Source organism: Henckelia pumila, chromosome 4, assembly GCF_033568475.1.
Source record: "Henckelia pumila isolate YLH828 chromosome 4, ASM3356847v2, whole genome shotgun sequence".
NCBI lineage: Eukaryota > Viridiplantae > Streptophyta > Magnoliopsida > Lamiales > Gesneriaceae > Henckelia > Henckelia pumila.
The window spans coordinates 42,874,534-42,899,913 of NC_133123.1; the positions used below are offsets into that span (position 1 = coordinate 42,874,534).

Sequence of the window (25,380 nt, forward strand, 5' to 3'; positions counted from 1 at the left end):
AAATAGAATAATATATATTTCACAAAATTAATTCGTGAGACCGTCTCATAAATTTTTTATTTTTTTAATAGTCTGGTAAAAGTTTTAGTGTCAGTGTTGCGAGTTCGATCCTCGTGTGGAGCATATTTCCTGCTGAAATATTGTGAGATATGCTCAGTTAGTTGATCATGTTGCTCCCTCCCTCAGGTCTCTGCCGTTCGTGCACATCCCTTGATTTAACTTCTGCATAAGTCAATGAACCTCTAACTCATGTGAGATGTGTCCCTCTCGAAATCAACCCTTTTGAATAAAAGGAGATAGAATTATATCGAAATCAACCCTTTTGAATAAAAGGAGATAGAATTATAAATTTGACACGTAAAAGAAGTTTTAAACATCTGGTTGATCTCATTATATATTTTATCAACATTAACTCAATATTTATTATTCTACATTTAACTTTTGTTTTAAAAAACTGCTCAATGAATATATCATTTCGCCAAACGCAACTCATACCAAAAACCCGCAAACTATTATTCGCCAACTTGAAGAATCGTCTCCAAAACCTCTGAAAATGGCAGCCGCTGCAGCTCCACCTCCTCCGCCGTCCGCCGCCGCCATCACATTACCGGGATCCACTCCATCTGGTCATACACTTTTCACGCGCATCCGCCTCGCTACAAATGAAGACGTGCCCCATATCCACAAGCTCATCCACCAAATGGCCGTCTTCGAGCGCCTCACCCACCTCTTCTCCGCCACCACCGACTCCCTCTCGGCCACCATCTTCCCCCCAAACCCTCCTCCGCCATTCGCCTCCTTCACCGTCTTCCTCCTGGAACTCTCCCCTTCCCCGTTCCCACCAGCCCAGAACAACCCCCATTTCACCCCTCTCCTCAAATGCCTCAACCTGGACCTCCCAGTCGAAGACCCAGAGAAGGAGGGTTTCAGAAGCAGTGCTGTTGATGTGATTTTCAATGACGTCACCGTTGGTGGGTTCGTGTTGTTCTTCCCCAATTACTCCTCTTTTTTGGCGAAACCCGGCTTCTATATCGAGGACATCTTTGTGAGGGAATGTTACAGGAGGAAAGGATTGGGCAAGATGCTGCTTTCTGCGGTGGCTGCGCAGGCGGCGAAGATGGGTTACGGGAGGGTGGAGTGGGCGGTGCTGGATTGGAATGTGAACGCCATTACCTTTTACGAGCAGATGGGCGCACAGGTTTTGCCGGAGTGGAGGATCTGTAGGCTCACCGGTGAGATCCTTCAGGCTTATGCTCATATGAACCTTTAATTTTCCTTGTGTTTTACTCTGATCTTTTTGGCGTCTTCTAAATAATTAAAGGAGTAATCTTGAAACTTGAGCTGAATTCGGAGATGGTGTGAGTGTTACGCTGGAAACTATAATGTATTCGAGTTCTTATATTAGCTTAATTCCCAGAATTTCTTGTTAAAGAAAGGAGATTGGTTTTTTCTTTCCTATGAATCAAGTGCTTTACACAGAAGTTAGCGGTTAACTGAACTTGGTGCTATCATGTTAATGGAATTCTAGCTTCATTTTATGTTTACATAATGTCCTTGCGTGTGAGTGATCCACAAAGCTCTGATTAGCAGCTACCATTTGTTTGTTACAAGTGCTGAAACTATTGATTTATTACTCTGGCAACAACGATGTTCCGCAGTTTTCCGAACTAATTGTGTCAATTAAGTGCATCTTGTGATTGATTGATCAATCATAGATTACGGAAACATAAAATGATTTGACCTGTTCGAACCGCCATTGATTCGTCACTAATGGTTGGGCAAGAACTTGGCTATTTCCTAACAATTGTTGTGCCTGGAGAGTGAAATAAACTGGTTGATCGGCAATATCTCAATCATTCTGATGATATTATTAGCGTTATTGTTGTCATGGAGACTTGCATTACCATGATTATAATGGCTAAAAGATTTGTCGAATCGTGAGAATGTTTTGTTCTCTCTCTTTTTTTTGAAAATAGAATGTTTTATTCTTGTTTTTTACTTATGTTGATGTTTGGGTTGTGGAATCGTGTGCTGAATTTTATGTGCTTATATTGTCTTGATTCTCGGTGAACGAATATGGTGATACAGACATGCTTCATACCTTTTCTCGTAGTTTGTTGAAATTTCACGGTGGTGTTTGGTGTTTATTACAATCCATGTTGATGTTATTAAAATTATCTGATAACTTAAGCTCGTTTCTTTAGTTTTTGGGGTGATATCATGAAATTCACCCTTTCCGAATGTATAAAGATTGAAGCACAGTTCTTCAAACACAGTTCCTATGCTGTCTTTGTTAGCTATGCCAAGATTGTTCTTTTCGTGCTTACGCAACGTGGGCGACACTGTCTGATTACCTTAATAACATTGTCAAAAGGAATAAATTGTACTTCTTGTCAAAAAATTTGCTTTCTTGGATGATTTTGATACCATTGATCGCTGATACTAAGCATTAGACCGAACCATTTGTTCAAAGGTTGTTTCATATGTCCTTCATTTGTTGCTTATCTTTTGTGTTCAAAGATTAAACTTGTGCAGTTTTGCTCAAGCTCGATACATGCTTGATTAAGTTCAACCCATGCATCGAATTTTGATCTCCCCTTCGAGCCTAAACCATCATTGGCTAGTGGCCTCACACTTCAACCCTTTGGAACGCACATTCAATAATCCACAAATGCCCCTTAGTTATGTTATACCCACGTTTTTCCACCCACTGTCCACCCCGAAAACACAGACAACAAAGAAAACCCTGACTGCGAATTCGCAATCAGAATATTTCACCCTTTTATGTATTGGTTCTTTGATAAAGATATTAGATAGATTACACGGTTGAAGATGATTGATCCGATGCTCCAATGGTGTCACTTAATTTTCAATTTACAATAGCTGGTTGGCGTTTAGGATTAGGACATTTATAGTAACAAGTACAAAAAATTCTGACCTTCAATGGTCCGAAAAAGACAAGTCTGCAAGCAGCTTCAATTACGTTCCCGATCCCCAAATCTTTGCTGCATGGTTCTACAATTGAACCAGTCTTTGTGACATCACCAATAACGTCCAGATACGTGCTGCAAATGGAACCCCATTGAGGTATTTTCTTGTTTCCCACTTCAACTCTTGATAATGTACCTGCATTTATCATCTTTTCAGGACACACTTAAATGTGTATGTATATGTACGTGTATGTGTGTACATGGTTAATTGTTTTTAAATAAGTATAGATAAATATAAATAATCATTTTCTTAGGATATAGTAATTTTAGATGTGATATAGATTTACTAAAATCGGTTTTTATGATTTTTTTTTTACTCAATAAAAATGAAATTTTTTCCAATGTTTCTTACTCCAAGCTCTTCAACCTTAATAATATGTACTAGCTAGCAAACTTTTGCACACAATCCGTGCACTATTATGTTTGAACATAAAACATATTTTTATATAATATAATTTTTTGTTTCGTTAAAAGATAATGGCTTATGGGAAAGGGATATTTCGAAGAAAAAAATTGTGTGTCATGGACTCATGATAGAAGATCAAGGGTAGTTATCGTAAGTAGGGGTGGGTTGGTACGGTATAATCGAATACCGTATACCGTACCGAAAAAATCGGTATGAAATTTTTTCATATCGATATCGTACCGTATATCGAATGTACCGAATTTTTGGTATATCGAACTTTCGGTATGGCGAAAATCTATATCGTGTATCGATATTGAATTCAAAAAAAATTCGATATATCGAAAAATTGTCGGTATACCGAAAAAAAGTTGGTATACCGGCAAAAAAGTTGGTACCGAGTTTTTTTTTTGGTATACCGAAATTTTTCATATATATATTTTTAAAAAAATAATTTTTCGCTATATCGGTATATACCAAAAAACAAAATTTAACCTACCGATATCGATACCGAAAATTTCGGTACGGTATCATATCGTATCGAAATTTTCGGTATATCGATTTTTTCGATAATTTTTTCGGTACGGTTTTTCGGTATTTCGGTATTTTTTCCTAACCCTAATTGTAAGGCACTTTATATACTACTCACTTCGTCCTAATTATAATGTTCACGTTTACTTTTTTGTTTGTTCCAAATATATAGTCATATATCATATTTAATAATATTTTTTTGCACTTCTTTACTAATATACCTTTATTAACTACACCTTAAAAATTGTGCAATTATTTTTTAATACATTAAATAAGGATAAAATAGAAAATTTATATAAAATTTGTTTTTCCAATAATTTTGTTTTTAATATGTGTGAAAAACAAAACAAGACAAGGGAGTATATATCTATATCTATGCTATATTATTAAATACTATATTAAAGTTAATCATCAAATATTAGATATTTGGTGTGTTGATAAAATCTTCTATAATTATCTTTATAACTTCTAAATTTTACAATTTTCGATTTCCCTCTTTCCTCGTTAATCACTCTAAAATGGTTAAATACTTCTTCATTTTAAATTAAATTAAACATATACCAATAAAATTATAATAAAAAAATGTTAAATTATTTATACAATAATTGAACTTACGTTTCGCTTGCACCTTACGACTAATAGATAACGGCGTACGAGAGGTGTATAATAATCATATATAGTATTTACATAATAATATCATCCAGATTAAATAAAAAGATTATGAAAACATTATATAATTCTAAAAATAACAAGATCTTATTCTACTTAAACAAATTTTCTCATTAATATGAAAAAAAATCATCCTCAAGAGTTATTAACTTTAATGTGATTATGTAATCTATGAAGTTTTAAACCAAATTATAATAATTCCATAAAAAACCAAATAATAATTAAAAACTTAAAACAAAGAAGAATATCATGCACAAGAAACCAATTTAATCGCGTGCAATTTGACCACATAATCAACAGCATGTATAGATGGGTTGATTGTCCCGCTCGTCAAATCATCACACTTATTTATTATTTGATCACAAAATTAAAGTTCGATAATGAAAAACGTACAAGTTAATCGAGCTCTTGGATGGTTTGGCAACAATTGCAGAGTATTATCTTATGTCTATTTATTTGATTTTCCTTGTATTTGTATGCAAAAATAAATGCGGAGCATTACTAAAGTGAAGTTTATACCTGAGACCAGAGAAGAACAAAGGCCAAAAACCAAAAGAGACACCAACTTCTCCATTTTATGTTTCGGAACCGCAAGTTAATTTGATGATCATTTTTATAGTTGTTTATCACTAATAACTTTCGAAATTTCGGATTTTCGAGATCGGATTCGACATATGTATTACTGGAGATTTTGATTATCGGATTTAGCTTGTTATGATATTATTATGGGTGCACATAGTCTTAAGTTGGTTACGATAATTAAATTACGTTTTCCGGTTTTATCTTTACATTTTGTTGGCACTGACTTCGTAATTACTTTCATTAATTTGAAATTTGAATATATTTTATAATAAATATGGATGAGTCATTTGACCTCAAAGCAGAATTACAAGCCAAATTAGTTAACATCCAACCGGTTTTATCTTTAACCCAAAATTGCTCTTAGGTACAACTATAGCTATTATTATTAAAATTTCAATAATCAGGCGCACATTTTTTTTTTCCAGATTATTTTTTAAAATACATATTTGTTGGGATCGGTTCAGAGGGTAAAGGGGGGGGGGGTTAATACACTCTGAAACTTTTCTTCTTCTTCTTCAAAATGATCAAGTGAGGTTTAGTTCACTTAATCTGTTTTCTCAACTTCTAAAACGGTTTGAACAACTTAAATAGTGCGGAAATAGTTCAGAGGTTTTAGTGATGCAAATTTTATAATGCAATGTATGAGCAGAATGTAAGATAAATAGCAGTAAAGACTAAGGCACGATTTATGGAAGTTCGAAGGCTTAATCCTTCTACGTCTCCCCTTCTTCCACTTAGGAAGGAATTCACTAGAAGACTTTGGTTATTACAACGTCTTGTAATACACCCACTTCAGACTTAGGACTTATCCAATGCCTAATCCGAAACTCCTAGATTTACACAGATAAGATTCTCAGTTCTTATCAGACTGGTGGAAGCTTTCAGAGTAGCTTCAATTCTCTTCAACAATGAGTATAGTTGAGTTGAGCTTCTCAAACTGCAGAGCGGTCGAGAGGCTTGAAAACCCTAGGATGATCCTTGACGATCAGATATGTGAACTGTAGGTGAGGGTTTATTTGAGCAGCAAAATGAATGATCTTGTAAGTGTGCTCAAGTATATCAGATAAGGACTTCTGAAATTATTCAAGTGATTGAGTTGATTGAGATTTTTCTGAATTGCTTGTCTCTCTTTGTTGTCTACCCATACACTCTGAAACTTTTCTTCTTCTTCTTCAAAATGATCAAGTGAGGTTTAGTTCACTTAATCTGTTTTCTCAACTTCTAAAACGGTTTGAACAACTTAAATAGTGCGGAAATAGTTCAGAGGTTTTAGTGATGCAAATTTTATAATGCAATGTATGAGCAGAATGTAAGATAAATAGCAGTAAAGACTAAGGCACGATTTATGGAAGTTCGAAGGCTTAATCCTTCTACGTCTCCCCTTCTTCCACTTAGGAAGGAATTCACTAGAAGACTTTGGTTATTACAACGTCTTGTAATACACCCACTTCAGACTTAGGACTTATCCAATGCCTAATCCGAAACTCCTAGATTTACACAGATAAGATTCTCAGTTCTTATCAGACTGGTGGAAGCTTTCAGAGTAGCTTCAATTCTCTTCAACAATGAGTATAGTTGAGTTGAGCTTCTCAAACTGCAGAGCGGTCGAGAGGCTTGAAAACCCTAGGATGATCCTTGACGATCAGATATGTGAACTGTAGGTGAGGGTTTATTTGAGCAGCAAAATGAATGATCTTGTAAGTGTGCTCAAGTATATCAGATAAGGACTTCTGAAATTATTCAAGTGATTGAGTTGATTGAGATTTTTCTGAATTGCTTGTCTCTCTTTGTTGTCTACCCCCTTTTTTTGTTGTTTTTTCACTTCTTGAGCAATCTTCCCTTTATATAGGTCAATCATCAACGTCTTTATTTTGAACGTTCTGATGCTGCATTGAATGCACATTTAATGCTCATAAATGCATTGATAATTCTGCATGAAGATTGTACACTGCAGACAACTTCCAGGGTCCAAAACTGGAATAAACGGTCGAATGCTTTATCTGTAGTCATTCTGTGTTTTTGCCATTTTGGTGCAACCTGTTGTCTCGATTGCAGGAGTCAACATATCTTCTGACACGCCGGTTCTGCTTTTAATAAAAGATCTTGCAAAGAACATCTTGTCACAGGTACTTGTCTTGAGATATCCTGATAAGCAGTTGGCATTCTACCTGTAGAGATATTTGTCATCTGCTGGTTTGAATAACCAGTCGATAAGCTTGTGACTTCAACCGGTCGAGAGACAAAGGCGGTTGACAAGCTTCCGGTAGATAGATTTATCCTCTGCTGGTTTTGATAGCCAGTCGATAGGCTTGTGACTTCAGCCGGTCGAGAGCAAAGGCGGTTGACAAGCTTCCGGTAGAAGTTGTAGTAGATTCCTGAAATACAATGGTTGGCAGCACATTCCTATACAATGAGTTGTTGTTTGTTATCACCAAAATATCGGATTCAACAATTTCCCCCTTTTTGGTGATGACAAAACTTAAGTGCTCCAAGAACAATATGAAAGCATTACAATGAACTTCATTGAGAGAATGAATTTCATTAATTACAATAAGCATTTTTATTATACCTACAGAAAAAAAATGCAGCTGCGATAAGTAAAGAAGAGATAAGTTGTTCATCTTTTGAACCAACTGGCTCCTCCTGACCTATCGCCTTCTCTTCTTCTTCTGTCGGCTTCTTCTTTTCTTCTGGACTCTTCTTCACGTCTTCTTGCCTCTGCTGCTCTACGTTGCTCTTCTTCCCCCTTTTTGGCATCACCTTGGTTGAGTCGAAGGATGACCTCAGTGAGTTGAGTGCCAAGGCAGGCTTGCATAGTGTCTATTTTTGCATCGATTTGAGCAAGTAGAGTGGCTTGCATAGAGTCCATCCGATCATTCAACTGCTTATGAAGGCGGTTTTCGGATCGGATAACTTGTTCGGAGACGGTAGAGAGCGTGTTGATTTGAGTGCGATGATGATTAGTGATCTCTGTGGACAGACGAGCAAGGTCTCGAGACACGGTCTCGAAATGCCGAATCATCGTCTGGCGTGAATTATCGACCGATAAGGATGAGTTTGTTATGTCTTGAGAGAAGGACCTAACCGTTTGCATGAGCTCATGAAGCCGATTTATCAAGGTATGATCTAGAGCTGCGGCCATGGCTTCAATTAAAGAATCATCAGTCTGAAGCATTTGCCCTTCTGGGTCATTTCTTGGTGAAACCGGGCTAGACTCACGATGATGTGGTGCGGGTGAACTGGCTGGAGAGCTACCCGATGAACCTTCCAATAATGGTACAGTTGGAGATGTAATAGTTTCGACTGCAGCCAATATGGTTGGTGGAGTACCAGGATCAGCACTTGGTTCATCCATAATGAGATCTTCCATAAACTTTTCAGTAGATGGAGACGGTTGAAGTGCTGGATCAGCATCAGTCACTTGCCGTTCTGGAGATGCAGGTGATACAATAGTGCTTGATATCTCCGTTGGGGGCACTGTTGCTTCACTACTGCAAGGAGCCTCTGTCACAGAGGTGACAGGTATCTCTTGTGCAACCACTTCTAAAACATCTTGTGAATGACCGGGAGAAGTGTGAGCGGTCGTCACTGGAGAGGAGTGAGCAATCACAACTGCTTCCGGTTGAGTAACTGCTTGGACTGCGGTTGAGGAGGGGTCGACCGATGAAGATGCTGCCACACTCGATCTTAGAGCAGATGATTGAAAGAGGTCAGCAGTGATGAGATCGGTCAGAATCCCATCTGAAGAAGGGAGAGCATAGACGTCTTCTTCACCCTGATCTTGAGTGAGAAAGGTTTTCATCATCACTTGTGCTTCCAGCACATAAGCTTGTAAACAGGCTGCTGAAGCTGGTGTTTTGACATTGTTGAGAGCTTGGAAGTGCTGAAGTAGTTGAGTGATTTGACGTAGACTATCCTGTAGTCCAGTCAAAATCACAAAGTCATCGGCAGCGGTAGGACTCTTGGATTTGAAATTCTTGACACGCTCATTAATTAGCAGAGATAGCAGGCTTCCTCGAAGCTTCAAGTCTATGAGATGTCTTCTTCCCAGAGCCTCCACGATGTCTTCAGTATCAGCAAATAGAAGCATCTTCTGCTCAATGACGTTTAGAGATTTCCATTTAGGAAATATTTGAGCGAGTGTCAAGTGAGTGCGGGAGTGATGACATCTGTCAAAACGTTGTAGATGACGCTTGACAGTACGGAGCACGTGAGAGATGATCATATTGAGTTCTATCGTAGCTGCTGGTTGAGCCTTGGGTGTGTAGATCATCACACCTTTCCCTTTGTCTTTGGGATCAGCTAGAGTGACCTCAGGAGCTGATGAGGCACCTTCCCGGATTATCACACCCTTTGTAGGACGAGGAGCAGTAGAAGCAACAACGGTAGTAGTCTCGACCGTTGGCAGGGTAGGAGCAAGTCCAGAAAGAGACTTTAGCTTCTTGTGCTGCCTCTTCTTCTCGCCTGCAGGCGTGGATGACACAGCTGCTTTGGAGACCGAAGGGGATGACTTGCTGAAAGCTTGAATCAGTGGAACATTCTCACGTGATTCATCTTCAGAGTCAGATTCGATGATCAGTTGACGCTTGGCAGACTTTTTGGTATGGACTGGTTTGGCCACGACCGGAACCGTTGAAAGCGGTTGAGGGATAGCAATAACCTTTGCGGTTGAGGGCAAGGTGTCGACCGCAGTCTCTTTCTTGTTCAGGAATTTGAGAATCGTAGACTTGTTGAGCCATTTGGTGGGATGCAGAGGCTCAGTCTTGGAAAAGTCCACTCCAAGGACGCCCAAGATGTGGCAGATTTGCAAAGCAAATCCCTCGGATTGCCCTTTGCCCCTGATCATTTCACATAGAATATTGAACAGAATGTCTGACCAGTTTATGTTGATCTTGGAGGCAATACAAGCCATGTATTGAAATTTCTCCAGCGTCACCTTGTCGTAAGATCCAGCCTTGGCCAGAAGATTCTTGGCCACGATATTAGTCAGTAGCCTGAATGGAGCTTTGAGAGATGTCTTCTGGGCCGGCAGTTTGATCGGAGCATCAGTAGTTGAGAACCTTCAACCAATAAGAGCAGTTACCATCTGGAAGATCCGTGCATTTTGTCAAACCCCTGGAGGGCAGATCAAATGTGCTGGCGAAGAACTTCTGATTGAAGGAGTAGACCTCTGTCTTGATCAAGCATTTGATAGTCCCATGCTCGATTTGAGCGGTTGCGAAGAACTCCTTCAAAACAGGCAAATCGCAGATGGCGCTGCATTCCAGAAATTTCTTCAGTCCAGAGGCTTCAAGCATGGTGAAGACCTCAGATATTCCTGCGTTGTTTGCCTTAACAACGGAATCAAAGTTGATTGCGAGGCAAGTCTTCTGGATCGACATGATAGCTGTAGATAAGAGCTCGAGCAGAGAGTAAGCAAAATCTAGAGAGTAATTCGATGATGCGTTTAATACAATATGAAAGCTTTTAGCAAAGGTGAAAGATTGATATACGAGTGTAAAGAAGTATATATAGGAACCTATGGGCCATAGGGTGACGTCATGAAAAGTATTTTTGAAATTCAAAAAGTTTTGAAGAGCATAATCACGGCGCCCAATTAATGTCATTTGGTTCAAAGCACCAAGCTGCTAGTACGAAGCCTGTCAGAGACTAGTTAAAGGCGGATGATATGCCAATATTTATGGCAACGTAACAGCTAATCTATTAATGTCATATTGACAATCATTCCCCCTAAACACATGCATACTAACTTAAATCTACTAAGCCAAGAATATTTCGAAAATATGAAAACTTAGCGTCCGGTAGAGGCTTGGTGAATATGTCTGCTGCTTGCTGATCGGTAGAGATGTATTCCAGCCTGATTTCCTTCTTTAAGACATGATCTCGGATAAAGTGATGCCTGACATCAATGTGCTTTGTCCTAGAGTGCATCACTGGATTGTGAGTGATGGCTATGGCACTTGTATTGTCACAGTAGATTGGAGCTTCACTCGACCGAATCCCATAATCATTAAGCTGCTGTTGAATCCAGAGTATTTGAGCACAACAGCTGCCAGCAGCAAGGTATTCTGCTTCGGCGGTCGAGGTAGCAATTGATGTCTGCTTCTTACTTGACCACGAAATTAGTCTATCTCCAAGGAATTGACATGTGCCACTTGTACTTTTGCGATCAATTCTACAACCTGCATAATCTGCATCTGAATAGCCAATAAGATTGAGATTTGAATCTTTGGGATACCAAAGACCCACATTAGTAGTTCCTTTAATATATTTAAGTATTCGTTTGGTAGCAATGAAATGAGATTGCTTAGGTGCAGCTTGAAATCTAGCACATAAACAAACTGAATACATGATATCCGGTCGACTGGCAGTCAAATAGAGCAGTGAACCAATAAGGCCTCGATATATGGTTACCTCGACCGGAATTCCCCCTTCATCTTTATCAAGCTTAATTGATGTACTCATGGGGGTAGATACAGTTGAGCATTGTTCCATTCCAAACTTCTTTACCAATTCCTTGGCATACTTGGACTGATTGATGAATATTCCAGTTTCAAGTTGCTTCACTTGAAGTCCAAGAAAGAAGTTTAGCTCACCCATCATGCTCATTTCAAACTTCTCCTTCATCAATTTAGAGAACTTTGAGCACAACTTGGGGTTAGTTGACCCAAATATAATGTCATCAACATAAATTTGTACTAGTAACACATGATCACCTTTTACAAATTTAAACAGGGTCTTATCGACCGTTCCAATTTGGAAATCATGTTCCAGTAAAAATTTTAGTAATGTGTCATACCAAGCACGCGGTGCTTGTTTTAATCCATAGAGAGTTTTGTCAAGTTTATAGATATATTGAGGATGAGTAGGATTGACAAAACCTGGTGGTTGTTCAACGTACACCTCTTCTTGAAGTAGACCATTGAGGAATGCAGACTTCACATCCATTTGATAAACTTTAAAATTCTTGAAGGCTGCATAAGCAAGAAAGATGCGGATTGCTTCTAGTCTTGCAACTGGCGCGAAGGATTCCTCAAAGTCTATGCCTTCTTCTTGTCTGAATCCTTGAGCAACAAGTCGAGCTTTGTTACGCACAACAGTGCCATGTTCATCGAGCTTGTTACGAAACACCCATCTAGTTCCAATCACATTTTGATTTTTCGGTCGAGGAACTAGATGCCAAACATTGTTGCGGGTGAATTGATTCAACTCTTCTTGCATAGCTTCAATCCAGCTGGCATCTGATAGAGCTTCATCTATTTTCTTGGGCTCTACCTGAGATATGAAAGCTGCATGCAAGAATTCATTAATCATTTGACCACGTGTTTTTCGAGGAGCAGAAGGGTCACCTATGACCAACCCAGGTGGATGATCTTTGTTCCACCTAAAATAATTCCCTAAAGGGTTGTCATCAATTGGTTGATGAACGTCCTCGTTTACTGGATCATCATTGGCTGGAGGATTGTTATCAACCGGTGGATCCACTTCTGGCCTTGTTTGATCACACCCGGTAGAGGGAACTGGATCATCCTTCTTTGGAGGATATAGATCACTGTCACTCTCTTCCTGTAGATTTGTGTTTTCCAGTCTATGACTCAGATCATTTATGCTCCCTTGAGTTTGTTCTGTACAAAGAGTAGATTCATCAAAAACAACATGAATGGTTTCCTCGACCGTTAGTGATCTTTGATTGAACACTCGATAAGCTCTGCTAACGGCTGAGTAACCAATAAAAGTTCCTTCGTCTGCTTTGGCATCGAAGGCTGTCAAATGGTTTTTGCCATTGTTGTGGATAAAGCATTTGCACCCAAAAATTTTGAAGTATGAAATATCAGGTTTTGTGCCATTCCAGATCTCATATGGAGTTTTGTTAAATCGTTTATTAATCATAGATCTGTTTTGAGTATAGCAAGCTGTGTTAACTGCTTCTGCCCAAAGCCTTTGAGAAACATTTGAATCAGCAATCATAGTTCTGGCTGCTTCTTTTAAAGTACGGTTCCTTCTTTCAGCCACCCCATTTTGCTGTGGGGATCTAGCAGCTGACAACTCATGCTTGATTCCCTGATCATCTAGATAAGTCATAAGAGTGGTGTTTAAAAATTCAGTCCCTCTATCACTCCTGATTCTATCTATCACAGTAGATTGTTCATTTTGCAAGCGTTTAAAAAGCTTAATCAGGTGAGGTGCAGTTTGATCTTTTGAAGAGAGAAAGATGACCCAAGTAAATCGAGAAAAGTCATCTATAACAACAAGAGCATATCTCATTCCCCCTATGCTTCTTACTGGTATAGGACCAAATAGGTCCATGTGAAGTAAGTCTAAACATTTGGAAGAAGACATACACCCTTTATTTTTAAAGGTTGCTCTCACCTGCTTTCCTAGTTGACAAGCAGGACAAACTTTGTCTTTTATAAAATCTCCTTCGGGCAGACCAGAAACCAAATCATGCTTCCTCAAGTTAAAAATGGACTTAAAATTTAGATGATTTAACCGCTTATGCCACAACCAATGTTTATCATGATGAGCAGTAAGACAAGTAGGTGAAGAAATATGTGAGCAAGACCAGTTTACCTTGTAGGTGTTTAGGTCTCGTACACCGGTCATAAGAGTCTCACCTTTGTCATTTTTTATGAGGCAAGTGTGTTTGTGAAACTCGACCGAATGATCATTGTCACATAGTTGACTAATACTTATCAAATTATAGCATAGTTTGTCAACAAGTAACACATCTTTAATAATGATGTTACCATGGATAATCTTACCCTTACCCACGGTTTTACCTTTGGAGTTGTCTCCAAAGCTGATCTTTGGTCCTTTGCACAACACCACTTCTGTTAGAAGTTCTGGATTCCCTGTCATGTGTCGTGAGCAACCGCTATCTAAATACCAGGTAGTGTCTTTGATAGAAGTGGTTTTCTCGCCCGTTTGGACTTTTAGTACCTCCTCAGCTTCTTCTTCGATGTCGGCCATAAGGCATTCCACTTTTTCATCATCGCTGTCATCTGAAGAGCTTCCGGTATTGGAGTTGTCAGAGTCAGACTCAGCCCACTTGCTTTTGCTTTCGTCTGCTACTAGAACCCTTTGGTCTCTTCCTTTTCTAAACGTCCTTTTATCCTCCTTACCCCTTCTTCTTTCGGAGAATTGCTTCTGATCATTGTTCTTAGGCTTGGTGCAGTCTGCAATGAAGTGGCCTGACTTGCCACAGTTAAAACAAGTAGGACCATCCTTTGTATGGTCCGATTTATGATAATTTTTAAATTTAGAATTGTTTTTACGCATAAATCTACCAAATTTCTTGACAAAGAGTGTCATGGCTTCATTGCTGATTTGCTCAGCTGATCTCTTTGGAGCTTCCTCGACCGGTGGACATATCACGGTTGAGGTTAAGGCCTTGGTTGGTTGAGAAGTAGATGGTTCATCTTCTGTTCTCATGTTGAGCTCGAACTCGTAGGCTTTGAGATCTGCAAAGAGATCATGCAGTTCAACCTTGCTTAAGTCTTTTGACTCTCTCATGGCCACTGTCTTGATCTCCCATTCTTTGGGTAAAGCTCTCATAACCTTCACAGCAATTTCACGGTTAGTATAAGTTTTACCTAAAGCAATAAGATCACAGATGATACTACTGAACCGTTCATCAAATTCAGCCATGGTTTCCCCTGGCTTCATTTTGGCGTTGTCATATTTTTGAATGGCCAAAGTGAGCTTGTTTTCCTTTATCTGGTCATTTCCTTCACATAGCTGAGTGAGCTTCTCCCAAATCTCCTTTGCTGTGGAACATGACTTGATTTTGCTGAACATATTCTTATCCAGTGTTTTGTATAGGATGTCCCGGGCCACATTGTCAAGATTGGCCTTCTTTTTGTCCTCAGTGGTCCACTCAGCTCTTGGTTTCTCAATCATTTGTCCTGCACCATCGGCTAGAGCTGGGTTGACCTTCATAATCTTGATAGGACCGTCTGTTATGACATATAGCATGTCATCATCCTGTGCTGCAAGATGTGCCTGCATGCGAATTTTCCAATCATCATACTCTTCTTTAGAAAACATAGGAATTCTGTTGAAAGAAGTCATGATTTTAAAACTTCAGATCAGCAGTTGAGAAAGGAACCCGCTCTGATACCACTTGTTGGGATCGGTTCAGAGGGTAAAGGGGGGGGGGGGGGGTGAATACACTCTGAAACTTTTCTTCTTCTTCTTCAAAATGATCAAGTGAGGTTTAGTTCACTTAATCTGTTTTCTCAACTTCTAAAACGGTTTGAACAACTTAAATAGTGCGGAAATAGTTCAGAGGTTTTAGTGATGCAAAGTTTATAATGCAATGTATGAGCAGAATGTAAGATAAATAGCAGTAAAGACTAAGGCACGATTTATGGAAGTTCGAAGGCTTAATCCTTCTACGTCTCCCCTTCTTCCACTTAGGAAGGAATTCACTAGAAGACTTTGGTTATTACAACGTCTTGTAATACACCCACTTCAGACTTAGGACTTATCCAATGCCTAATCCGAAACTCCTAGATTTACACAGATAAGATTCTCAGTTCTTATCAGACTGGTGGAAGCTTTCAGAGTAGCTTCAATTCTCTTCAACAATGAGTATAGTTGAGTTGAGCTTCTCAAACTGTAGAGCGGTCGAGAGGCTTGAAAACCCTAGGATGATCCTTGACGATCAGATATGTGAACTGTAGGTGAGGGTTTATTTGAGCAGCAAAATGAATGATCTTGTAAGTGTGCTCAAGTATATCAGATGAGGACTTCTGAAATTATTCAAGTGATTGAGTTGATTGAGATTTTTCTGAATTGCTTGTCTCTCTTTGTTGTCTACCCCCTTTTTTTGTTGTTTTTTCACTTCTTGAGCAATCTTCCCTTTATATAGGTCAATCATCAACGTCTTTATTTTGAACGTTCTGATGCTGCATTGAATGCACATTTAATGCTCATAAATGCATTGATGATTCTGCATGAAGATCGTACACTGCAGACAACTTCCAGGGTCCAAAACTGGAATAAACGGTCGAATGCTTTATCTGTAGTCATTCTGTGTTTTTGCCATTTTGGTGCAACCTGTTGTCTCGATTGCAGGAGTCAACATATCTTCTGACACGCCGGTTCTGCTTTTAATAAAAGATCTTGCAAAGAACATCTTGTCACAGGTACTTGTCTTGAGATATCCTGATAAGCAGTTGGCATTCTACCTGTAGAGATATTTGTCCTCTGCTGGTTTGAATAACCAGTCGATAAGCTTGTGACTTCAACCGGTCGAGAGACAAAGGCGGTTGACAAGCTTCCGGTAGATAGATTTATCCTCTGCTGGTTTTGATAGCCAGTCGATAGGCTTGTGACTTCAGCCGGTCGAGAGCAAAGGCGGTTGACAAGCTTCCGGTAGAAGTTGTAGTAGATTCCTGAAATACAATGGTTGGCAGCACATTCCTATACAATGAGTTGTTGTTTGTTATCACCAAAATATCGGATTCAACAATATTTATTCAAAAATTATATCCTAAAATTTACTCCTGACCCACAAAAATTTTTTTTCTTCAACATTGAAATTTGAAAAAACAAAAAAATAACTCCTGAAAAAAGGAAAAAAAAGAAAAGAAAAGAAAAGCAATTTGAATATGTGATGGAAGATTTCGAAATACTGACATGACTTCACATTTATCTCATTTATTGTCCATCTTGATTTGTGTAATGTGTTATATATTCCAATGGCTGGAAGTTTCTGCACGAGATCTTAAGCATTTCTAGTTTCGTTGTTTTTTTATTCACATGTACGTACGTACTTAATTAAATTTAAACTAATAACCACTAAACACACTTTGTGTACGTGTGACACTTAATTAATATATGATCAATATTATGTATCGTATATATATTTCTTTAGTTGTTGATTCAATTATAATTATAATATTCTAAAAAGAAAATTAAATACAATATCAATATGCGATTTAATTATAATGAGATGATATTTTATTATAATTAGAAAATAGGAAAATTCAAACAAATGCAGTACTCCGATCCGTTGCATGAAATAATATAATTATATATACATGTGTTTAATTTATAGTAGGAATAGCGGGTGGCCAGTGAGCACATTTGTAGAAACAAGTGCAATAGGTGAGATCAAGACTTCCGCTAAAGAGAATACTGCAATCTGCTTCGATAACAACATCTGCCCCCAATTCTTTGCTGCATTGTTCGATACATGAACCAATCTTTGCGCGATCACAAGGACCGTCCGCATCCTTCCTGCAAATCGGACCCCATAGAGGCTTTTTCTTGCTTCGCAATTCCGTTCTCGATATCATACCTGCTTGCATTTTTCGTGTTTTTTTAGGACGCATCTCCCACATTATGACACTCTAACATATGCATATATATATATATATATATCTGTGTGTGCATGCATGTGGTTGCATGTGTAGATGGTTAGTTTAATTCATGAAAAACATCCAATTACTAATTTCCTCTTCAATCGAGCTCTTGGATTGTTTAGTCACAATTAGGGGTGGTTTTTCGGTATACCTTACTACAAATAATGGTATGAAAAAAATTCATACCGATATCGATAGTAAAATTTCAAAACTTTGGTACGAAAAAAATTCATATTGATACCGTATAGATGCCGAAAAAAAATTTGGAATACCGAAAAAATGTCTGTATATCGAAAAAATTTCGGTACGGTATGCCAAAATTCCGATATTTCGATACTGTATGTCAGCCCTAATCACAATGCATGCAGTAGAGTATTATATTTTTCATTATATTTGTATCGAAAATTAATGGGATCGAGCATTATATATAAAAGTGAAGTTTATACGTACCTGAGATCACCAGAGATGAAGAAAGGCCTAAAACCAAAAGATACAACACCAACTTCTCCATTTTATATATGTCTAGTCACGATGTTCATTTTATAGTCGTCTACACTAATGATTTTCAAAATTTCGTATTTAATTTCTAGATGTACACTTAATTATTGGATTTTGGTTATGATAATTATTATGGATACTGCACCTATTATTAATTATTAAGTTGATTATGTAAATTAAATCACATTTTCCATAATAAGAAACACCACATCCATAGAGGAGGTGTTTTCTTGCTTTCCAAATCCGTATCTCGATATCGTATATACCTGTATTTATCGTGTTTTTTAGGACGCATCTCGCGTGCGTGCGTGCACATGACACTCTAACACATATATATCTGTGCATGTGTGGTTTTTTGTCACACACTAACACGTGCATATATCTGTGTGTGTGGTTTTTTGTGTGTACATATATAGCTGATAATTATCTTATAAGATAAAAAAAATAAAGAATTATTTTGTTAGGATATAGCTTAGTATAGTTATAGATGTGATTATGCAGATTCATTCAGATAGGTATGACATTTTATTCATATGCCTACTATGATGCGGATTGGATTGTGAGTCTGTGATGTTGATAATCGCATGTCCACTGATGATTATATTGTGTTTTTAGGACCCAATCCAATCTTCTAGAGCTAAAAAAATAAGGCTCGATTGCTCGCTCATCTATTAATTAAGGCTGAATATTGTGTCATTGCTTCTACGGTTTGTAGTGACCCGTACCTAAAATAAGTAATTAACTTGGTAATCATGATTAAATTGGATAAAATTGATTAAGAGATTTTCAAATGGGTATATAGGGTTCAAAAATAGATTCAGAACACTAAAAAATAATACGGAAAGGTCCCTAGGGCCTAGTCTTAGGTGGGATCGGAAGGTCCGAACTAGGATCGGAGCATCCGATCTGTGAGCAAGTTCGGAAGGTAAGTGTGTATTTAGAACCAGGGAGATCGGAGCTTCCGATCTGCTCAAGCCAACTGTCCGTGATGAGGTCAGCTTGATGATTTCATGGGTGACGTCGGGAGTGGGAGTTCGGAGCTTCCGAAGGTGTGATCGGAGCTTTCGAACAGCAGTCGGGGACACTTGTCTGAGAACTGTTGCACGTGGCGCGCATGCAGAGATCGGAGCCACCGATCAGGGATCGGAGCTTACGATCGGGTGGATCGGAGCTTCCGAAGAGGCGATCGGAGCTTTCGATTGAGGTATATAAACATGGGATCCGAAAGCTCGTTTCCTTGCACTTTTCCCATTTCTCTTCTCTGGTTTTTTAGTCCTTTTGGGCGGTTCCTAGCCTTCTAGGCTTATCTCGGGAGTTGGCGAGGCGTCCCAAGAGTCGTAGCGGAGTTGTGTCTAGGAGTTGGGGCTTCAACAACAAAGGGCTGACGACGGATGCATGTATAATTTGAGTCTCTAATAGCTTTAGGAAGTATCTAATAGTCTAGTTTAGGATTTTAGAGCACTACAAGTGATATAACAATTATATGATTGGACTAGAGAGCATGACTTTCTAGGTTGCTCTTATTGCTGAGATTGAGGTATGTAAGTACTAACCGAGATAGCCGACATGATATATACACTTCTATGTTGCATTGTATGTGTCATGCTTTACTGTTTTAGCATATGTATGATTACTCTAGACTGCATCTCGTTAGAGGTGAGTCATGTGAGGGAAGGCTCAGCCCCTTATTATTTTGTCTATCATCGGGAGACATCGCGACGGTGGAGACTGACGCTACGGTGATAGGACGAGTATGTGGATGTACCCCGCGGAGTCGCACTTCATCCGGTACTACATATTCGATTGGCGCCTCTGAGCAGATTGAGTTTTACTGGGTTTTAAGTCATTCGTGCATCATACTTGTTTATATATTATTGCATTCGTATTGAGTGTACTCGCTCACGTCCAGTATTTTTGTATTTTCTGGACAGTCTATTCGATGGAGCAGGTCTCAGATTAGGCAACGCCGGAGGTTCGCGGTAGGGCGGAGACCAGGATTCGGGGTTCAAATGAGTTTTCCTTAGTTGTTAGGGATTTGATACACTGTTTAATTTGGTTGTATTATATTGTGTTTATTAATGGGTTTTTCTGTCGGTTGTATTCTGCCGACTATATTTGGAATTAGATTCTTTACTTTTTCGTTGTTAAATTCTGATTATATTTTGCTTAAGTTAAATGCATGCTTAATTAACTTTTTATTAGTAGTGGATCCGGGTTGGGTCACTACACAGTTTTTGAGCTGCAGTGGATTCGCTCGTTTCTTCATGAACTTGGTGTAGCTATTGAGCCTTCTCGTACTTAAATCTACTGTGATAACATTGATACTATTTATCTATGTGTAAATCTTATGTTTTACTCTCGCATGAAACATATTGCTTTAGATTATCATTTTGTTCAAGAGCTGATTCATAGGTATAATAAAGTTTGGGTCTCTCATGTCTCATCCTCTGACCAGCTGGATCTATTTCTTGTCTTTGTCTCCTCTGTTCCAAAATTGGTGTATCTACCATCTCACCATCCGAGTAAGCCTATTGAAATATATTAGTCAATATTGTGCATTATCTTTTTGTATATTTTGTATATTTTTTTTTCTCTTGTAATCTTTTTTTCCTTAGGGTGCATATAAATACAACTTATTATTATTTTTGAAATTTATATAAATACAAATTATATTCAGCAATTAATCTCTACAATATAGTTCCTTGTTCTTCCTGGAGAAGGTAAGATACTTTCACATTTCAAATCCCCGGCCTTCTCGAGAAATGTAACAAAGATTTTAGGTTACTAATTCATTGTTTATGTGTTTCTAGTAACATTTTTTTTTTTACATTTTTCATTAAGATATGAGTTTCCTCCTTGTTAATCTCTTGTGTAATGGTAACTTTATAGAGTATATACAATATTAATTTTATAATAACTAGAGATCAAGCACATATTTGTAAGTAATAGAATCATTAAACAACTCTCATGCATTAATGTAATTGTAATACATTATACGGTTTATGAATTATTATTATTATTATTATTATTATTATTATTATTATTATTATATTGTAATACATTATACGGTTTATGAATTATTATTATTATTATTATTATTATTATTATTATTATGCTAAAAGTAAACCAATATAACGAATAATGATATTTACAATAATTATATCGTGAATTTTATTATTATATCGTGAGATTTTGATATTATATATCGTGAGATTTTGTATTCAATATATCACAAGATTTGATAAATAAAATTTTTGCATCGAATTTTTTATGATATAAGAATTTTTATACAATTTTTATTGTAAATGTAGAATTACTCTTATTAGTATCCTTAGCACGCGATGCGTCCATGAAAAAAAATGTAAAAAGTTTCAAAAAATTTATTTAAAATAAAAACATTAATAAAATTATTTTTGACATGATTTATGTTTTTCATAACAACGTTGTGCTCATAAATTTATGATAATAAATTTATTTAATAATAAAGTTAAATCAAATTAGGATAAATTTGTAATCGAATAAAATGAACGACCATTTTAAAATGGAAAACAACAACAACAATAATAAATTAATAATAATAATAAGCGGAGAAGGGTGAAAGGGATTCGCCGAGCGGAGCGCTAAGCCGATAACTAACTCTCTAGTAATTCCTTGTGTGAAATTTATGTTCCAGTTGGGAAGGGTCGATGCCACCCATGGGTGGTGTGTCAGTTTTTAGGCCCACAAAATTGCCCAATTAAAAACTGACACGCTGCAGCATCGATTTTTCCGTTCCGGTTGTATGTTACTTCAAAATTCATCGGATTTTGTGCGTGCAGATGGATTCCGGCCGTTGGTTTCAGCTGATTATAGAGCATGAATTGTCGTTGAAAGAGATGGATTCGGACCGTTGTTTTCTGGGATATGAGCGGATGAAAGCGGATGGATTGTCGTTGAAAAAGATGCGTCAAGTAAGGGGGATTTGTTTTTTTCATATATCTTCTGTGTAAATTGGGGATTTGTTACGATTTCAGTATCGTGAGTTTGGATGCGATCGATTAAAGTATATACCATTTTGGTGGATCGAGCACATACCTGGACGCTGACTATTTACACGAACGCAGATTTGTGGCTGAATTAGCCTTGGACGCCTTCAACAATGCCAAGGTCATGCAAATAGATTGACACTCCTGATTACCTTAATAACTTCTTTTTACAGTTTGATTTGATTGATACAGGGGAGAAATTTCAAACTTGTGAAGTTTCTTAAGTGCAACCGTATTGTAACTCTATTTTGATGCTTGACTTTCGAGGCTAAGGAAGATGGAAGCGATGAGTGTCTTCTTTTCCGAGCTGTTGTTAATCCGGTAGGCACGGACAAAGTATTGCTTTGTGAGATCAGGGTATGAACATTTTCTCATCGTAATTTATTTCTTTATTGTTTTGTTTGGATTCGTGCTATCCTTGTTTATGTTACTCTTCTATCATTGGTGTTGTGTCAGTATGGACTGCCATAAAATCCTGCAAAGAAATTTCAATCAAATAAATTATCTATATTCCTCATGCCGAGTGAAGTGGTGGTGTTGGTGGTTTGCTTGTTTTAGTTCAAACATAGGTAGCTTGTGAATTCGATCTGATTCAATCGAGTAGCCATGAATGGCGAGAGCTGACATAGAAAACAATGGGTAGACACGTTAGAAAGTTCTTATATAGGATGTCAAATGGTGTGGTGATGCTGCTTGTGGTGTGTCGCAAGTAAATTGCATGTTTTTTTTTTTTAAAAAAAATTGTTTTTGTGGTTATTGTGACAGTCGAGTGAGGCTGCACGAGACTTTGTTTGGAGCGTGAAATAAATGTCTATTCAATAAGATATGAATTTTAGAGCAGATTCTGAATAGGTGAAACGGGAATACGTGTCACCAAAACCAAGCCTTTTATCCATATTTATTTTTTATTATTGGCATAAGAAGTTGACTTTTGTCCTACTCTTTAGGATGGTGATGAAAGTAAGGATCTGAGTGACGACATTCTCTCCATAGTTAGACCAGCAGGTCAATACATATGGTATGTCTTCAGAAATTATCTTTAGCTGGTTCCTTCCCTTTATTTTTTTGGTTATTTTTATGCTCTTATGGTGATGAAGGAATCAAAGTGTTCTATTATTTACCTTAGTTTGTGACCTGGTAATTCGATGCAGTGGGAGATCCATGTTTCATCTTATCTTTATATTATAGATATGTTGGCTTTATTTTGTTTCATATTTGGTTAGGATTGGATTTGTTTCTTAAGTTTCCTTTGGTTTTCAATATTAGATTAGGTGTTGGTTTTACTATTTATAGGGCTTTTGTTATTTCTTTGCGTGACTTGTTTTGGAATTAATAAAATTTAGCACTTTGCAAGTGTTATCACTAGCGTCGATATTGGTGTCCATCATAATTATCTTCAGATTTTCATTTTACCTGATTCTGATTTTAAGTCATGAGTTGTGGCCTAATGGCTATCTTGAAATTGTCATATTTTCTTTCTAACTTTAGGTCCATGTTTGTGATGGTTCTGATGTTTGATTATATTCTCAGTTTGTGCTTCCAAGGCTACTTTTTTTAATGAACATTCCTTTCTTCCATATGTTACACTGTTTCTTTAGTGCAACTGCCATTATACATATCCGTCTCTTTTAAGATGCAATCTATTTTTTGGAAGTTCTTTCTTTCTTTCTTTCTTTCTCACACTTTTTTTTTTCTTCTTTCTGGTCGAATTTGAAAGCTTGAAACATGAATTTGGCGAATGCCACTCTACCGATGGTTCTCGTGGTGGCAAATGCGACTATGCTGTTGGGTTTAGTGGTGGCAAATGTGGGTGTGCTGCTTGTATGTCGACAAAGATTGAAGTTTGTCCACCACCATCATCAAATTAATTCAAAGTTTACGTAGCCTTTGAGGATTATGAGTGAATGGTTATCCTGCGACATATTATATATTTGCGTGTTAGTGCCAACTACCAACCTGATACTGAATTGATTGTATAATATGTTTAGGAATGAAAATTTGCTATATTATTTCACCTACCGGGCGTTATTTGGGTGAAAGCTCTTTCATTATTTATTTTCATGTCATGTGACTTGGGTGTGATCAACGTTGGACCGCCCAGAGAACCACGGAAATTTTGTTATGAAGAAAGGGAATTAGAGACAAAGAATTAGAGCTTGGTGAATGACAAAATTATACCACTTAATATCAAACTTCTTGTTGTGAATCTCATTTTACCCTTTTATATAATTTTAATTTTAATTTATTAAAATACTTTTAAATATTTACTTTGACGTGGTGCTGGACCATCAGCAATTTCCCCTGTCTTGCCAACAATTAGATAAAATAAACGAGTTATTTGCATCAACCATCCTTGTGAAATATTAAAAATGCACATTTTTTTCTTGTGAAATTTTAATAGGCATCTTCAACCCCGACCTTTTAAAAAATTAGCAAACTCGCCCCTTCAGATGCATGATTGTTGCGCACGCGCTCCTCATGCGACTGAGCAAAGATTTTGATATTTTTTTTGCACCAAATATCCCTGTGAAATATTAAAAATGCATATTTTATCCCTGTGAAAATAATTTATAAATCTATTTAACCCATAATACGCAATTTTTAATAAAATCCAATTATAAATGTTTAACAAACCTTTTTTGTTTTATTAATTTTTAATTTTTATTTTAAATATATTATCATTAATTAATTGTTTTATAAAAAATATTATTACTTTATCATGTTATCATTATTTTATTAAACTCACTTTGTATTTTCAACTTTTTCATTAAACATGCATTCATAAACAAGTATTTAAATAATTTCAAGTACCAAAATATTGAAATAAACTGAAAAGTTCAAACATATTTCTTTTTCGATTTAGGATTATATATTATTGAACCAAAATTTAAATTTTTTGAGAATATGCATTGCACAATTTGTAATAAATAATAAAAAATAACATGCTTATATAATTCTAAATTGAAAAAGTAACATTCATAAACTTATCATTTGGTTCAATATTTTGGTATTTTTAGATTTTTAAATCCTTATTTATGAATCATGTTTAATGGAGAAGTTGAAAACATGAAATGATTTGATAAAATAATGATAACGAGATAAAATAATAATTTTTTTATAATAAATTAATTAAAAATAAAAAATAAAAACAAATAAAATTAAAAATTTTTGGTACTTATCATGCACTTATCATTTTGATTTAATATTTTGGTACTTTTAGATATTTAAATCTTGTTTATGAATGCATTTTTAATGGAAAAATTGGAAACAAAAAGAAAGTTTAATAAAATAATTATAACAAGATAAAATAA

The 25,380-nt window shown here is 36.9% G+C and overlaps 1 protein-coding gene and 1 long non-coding RNA gene across 4 annotated transcripts; both read left to right on the plus strand.

Annotated features, from left to right (window-relative positions):
* The first annotated feature begins 444 nt into the window (after nt 1-444).
* LOC140863258 (GCN5-related N-acetyltransferase 8-like) lies at nt 445-5,101 on the plus strand. The gene has a single exon (XM_073266557.1). It carries the CDS (start codon nt 554-556, stop codon nt 1,268-1,270), a length of 717 nt encoding a protein of 238 aa, XP_073122658.1. The 5' UTR covers nt 445-553; the 3' UTR covers nt 1,271-5,101.
* A 16,505-nt stretch (nt 5,102-21,606) lies between these two features.
* LOC140865109 (uncharacterized) lies at nt 21,607-24,085 on the plus strand. Of its 3 annotated transcripts, XR_012144491.1 has the most exons (6): nt 21,607-21,687; nt 21,863-21,994; nt 22,148-22,190; nt 22,262-22,426; nt 23,017-23,087; nt 23,787-24,085. It is a non-coding gene; the product is annotated as an uncharacterized lncRNA (long non-coding RNA). The 3 variants fall into 3 exon arrangements; XR_012144490.1 differs by lacking the exon at nt 21,607-21,687 and having other exon boundaries at nt 21,708-21,994; XR_012144489.1 differs by lacking the exons at nt 21,607-21,687; nt 21,863-21,994 and having other exon boundaries at nt 22,052-22,190.
* Nucleotides 24,086-25,380: the final 1,295 nt, after the last annotated feature.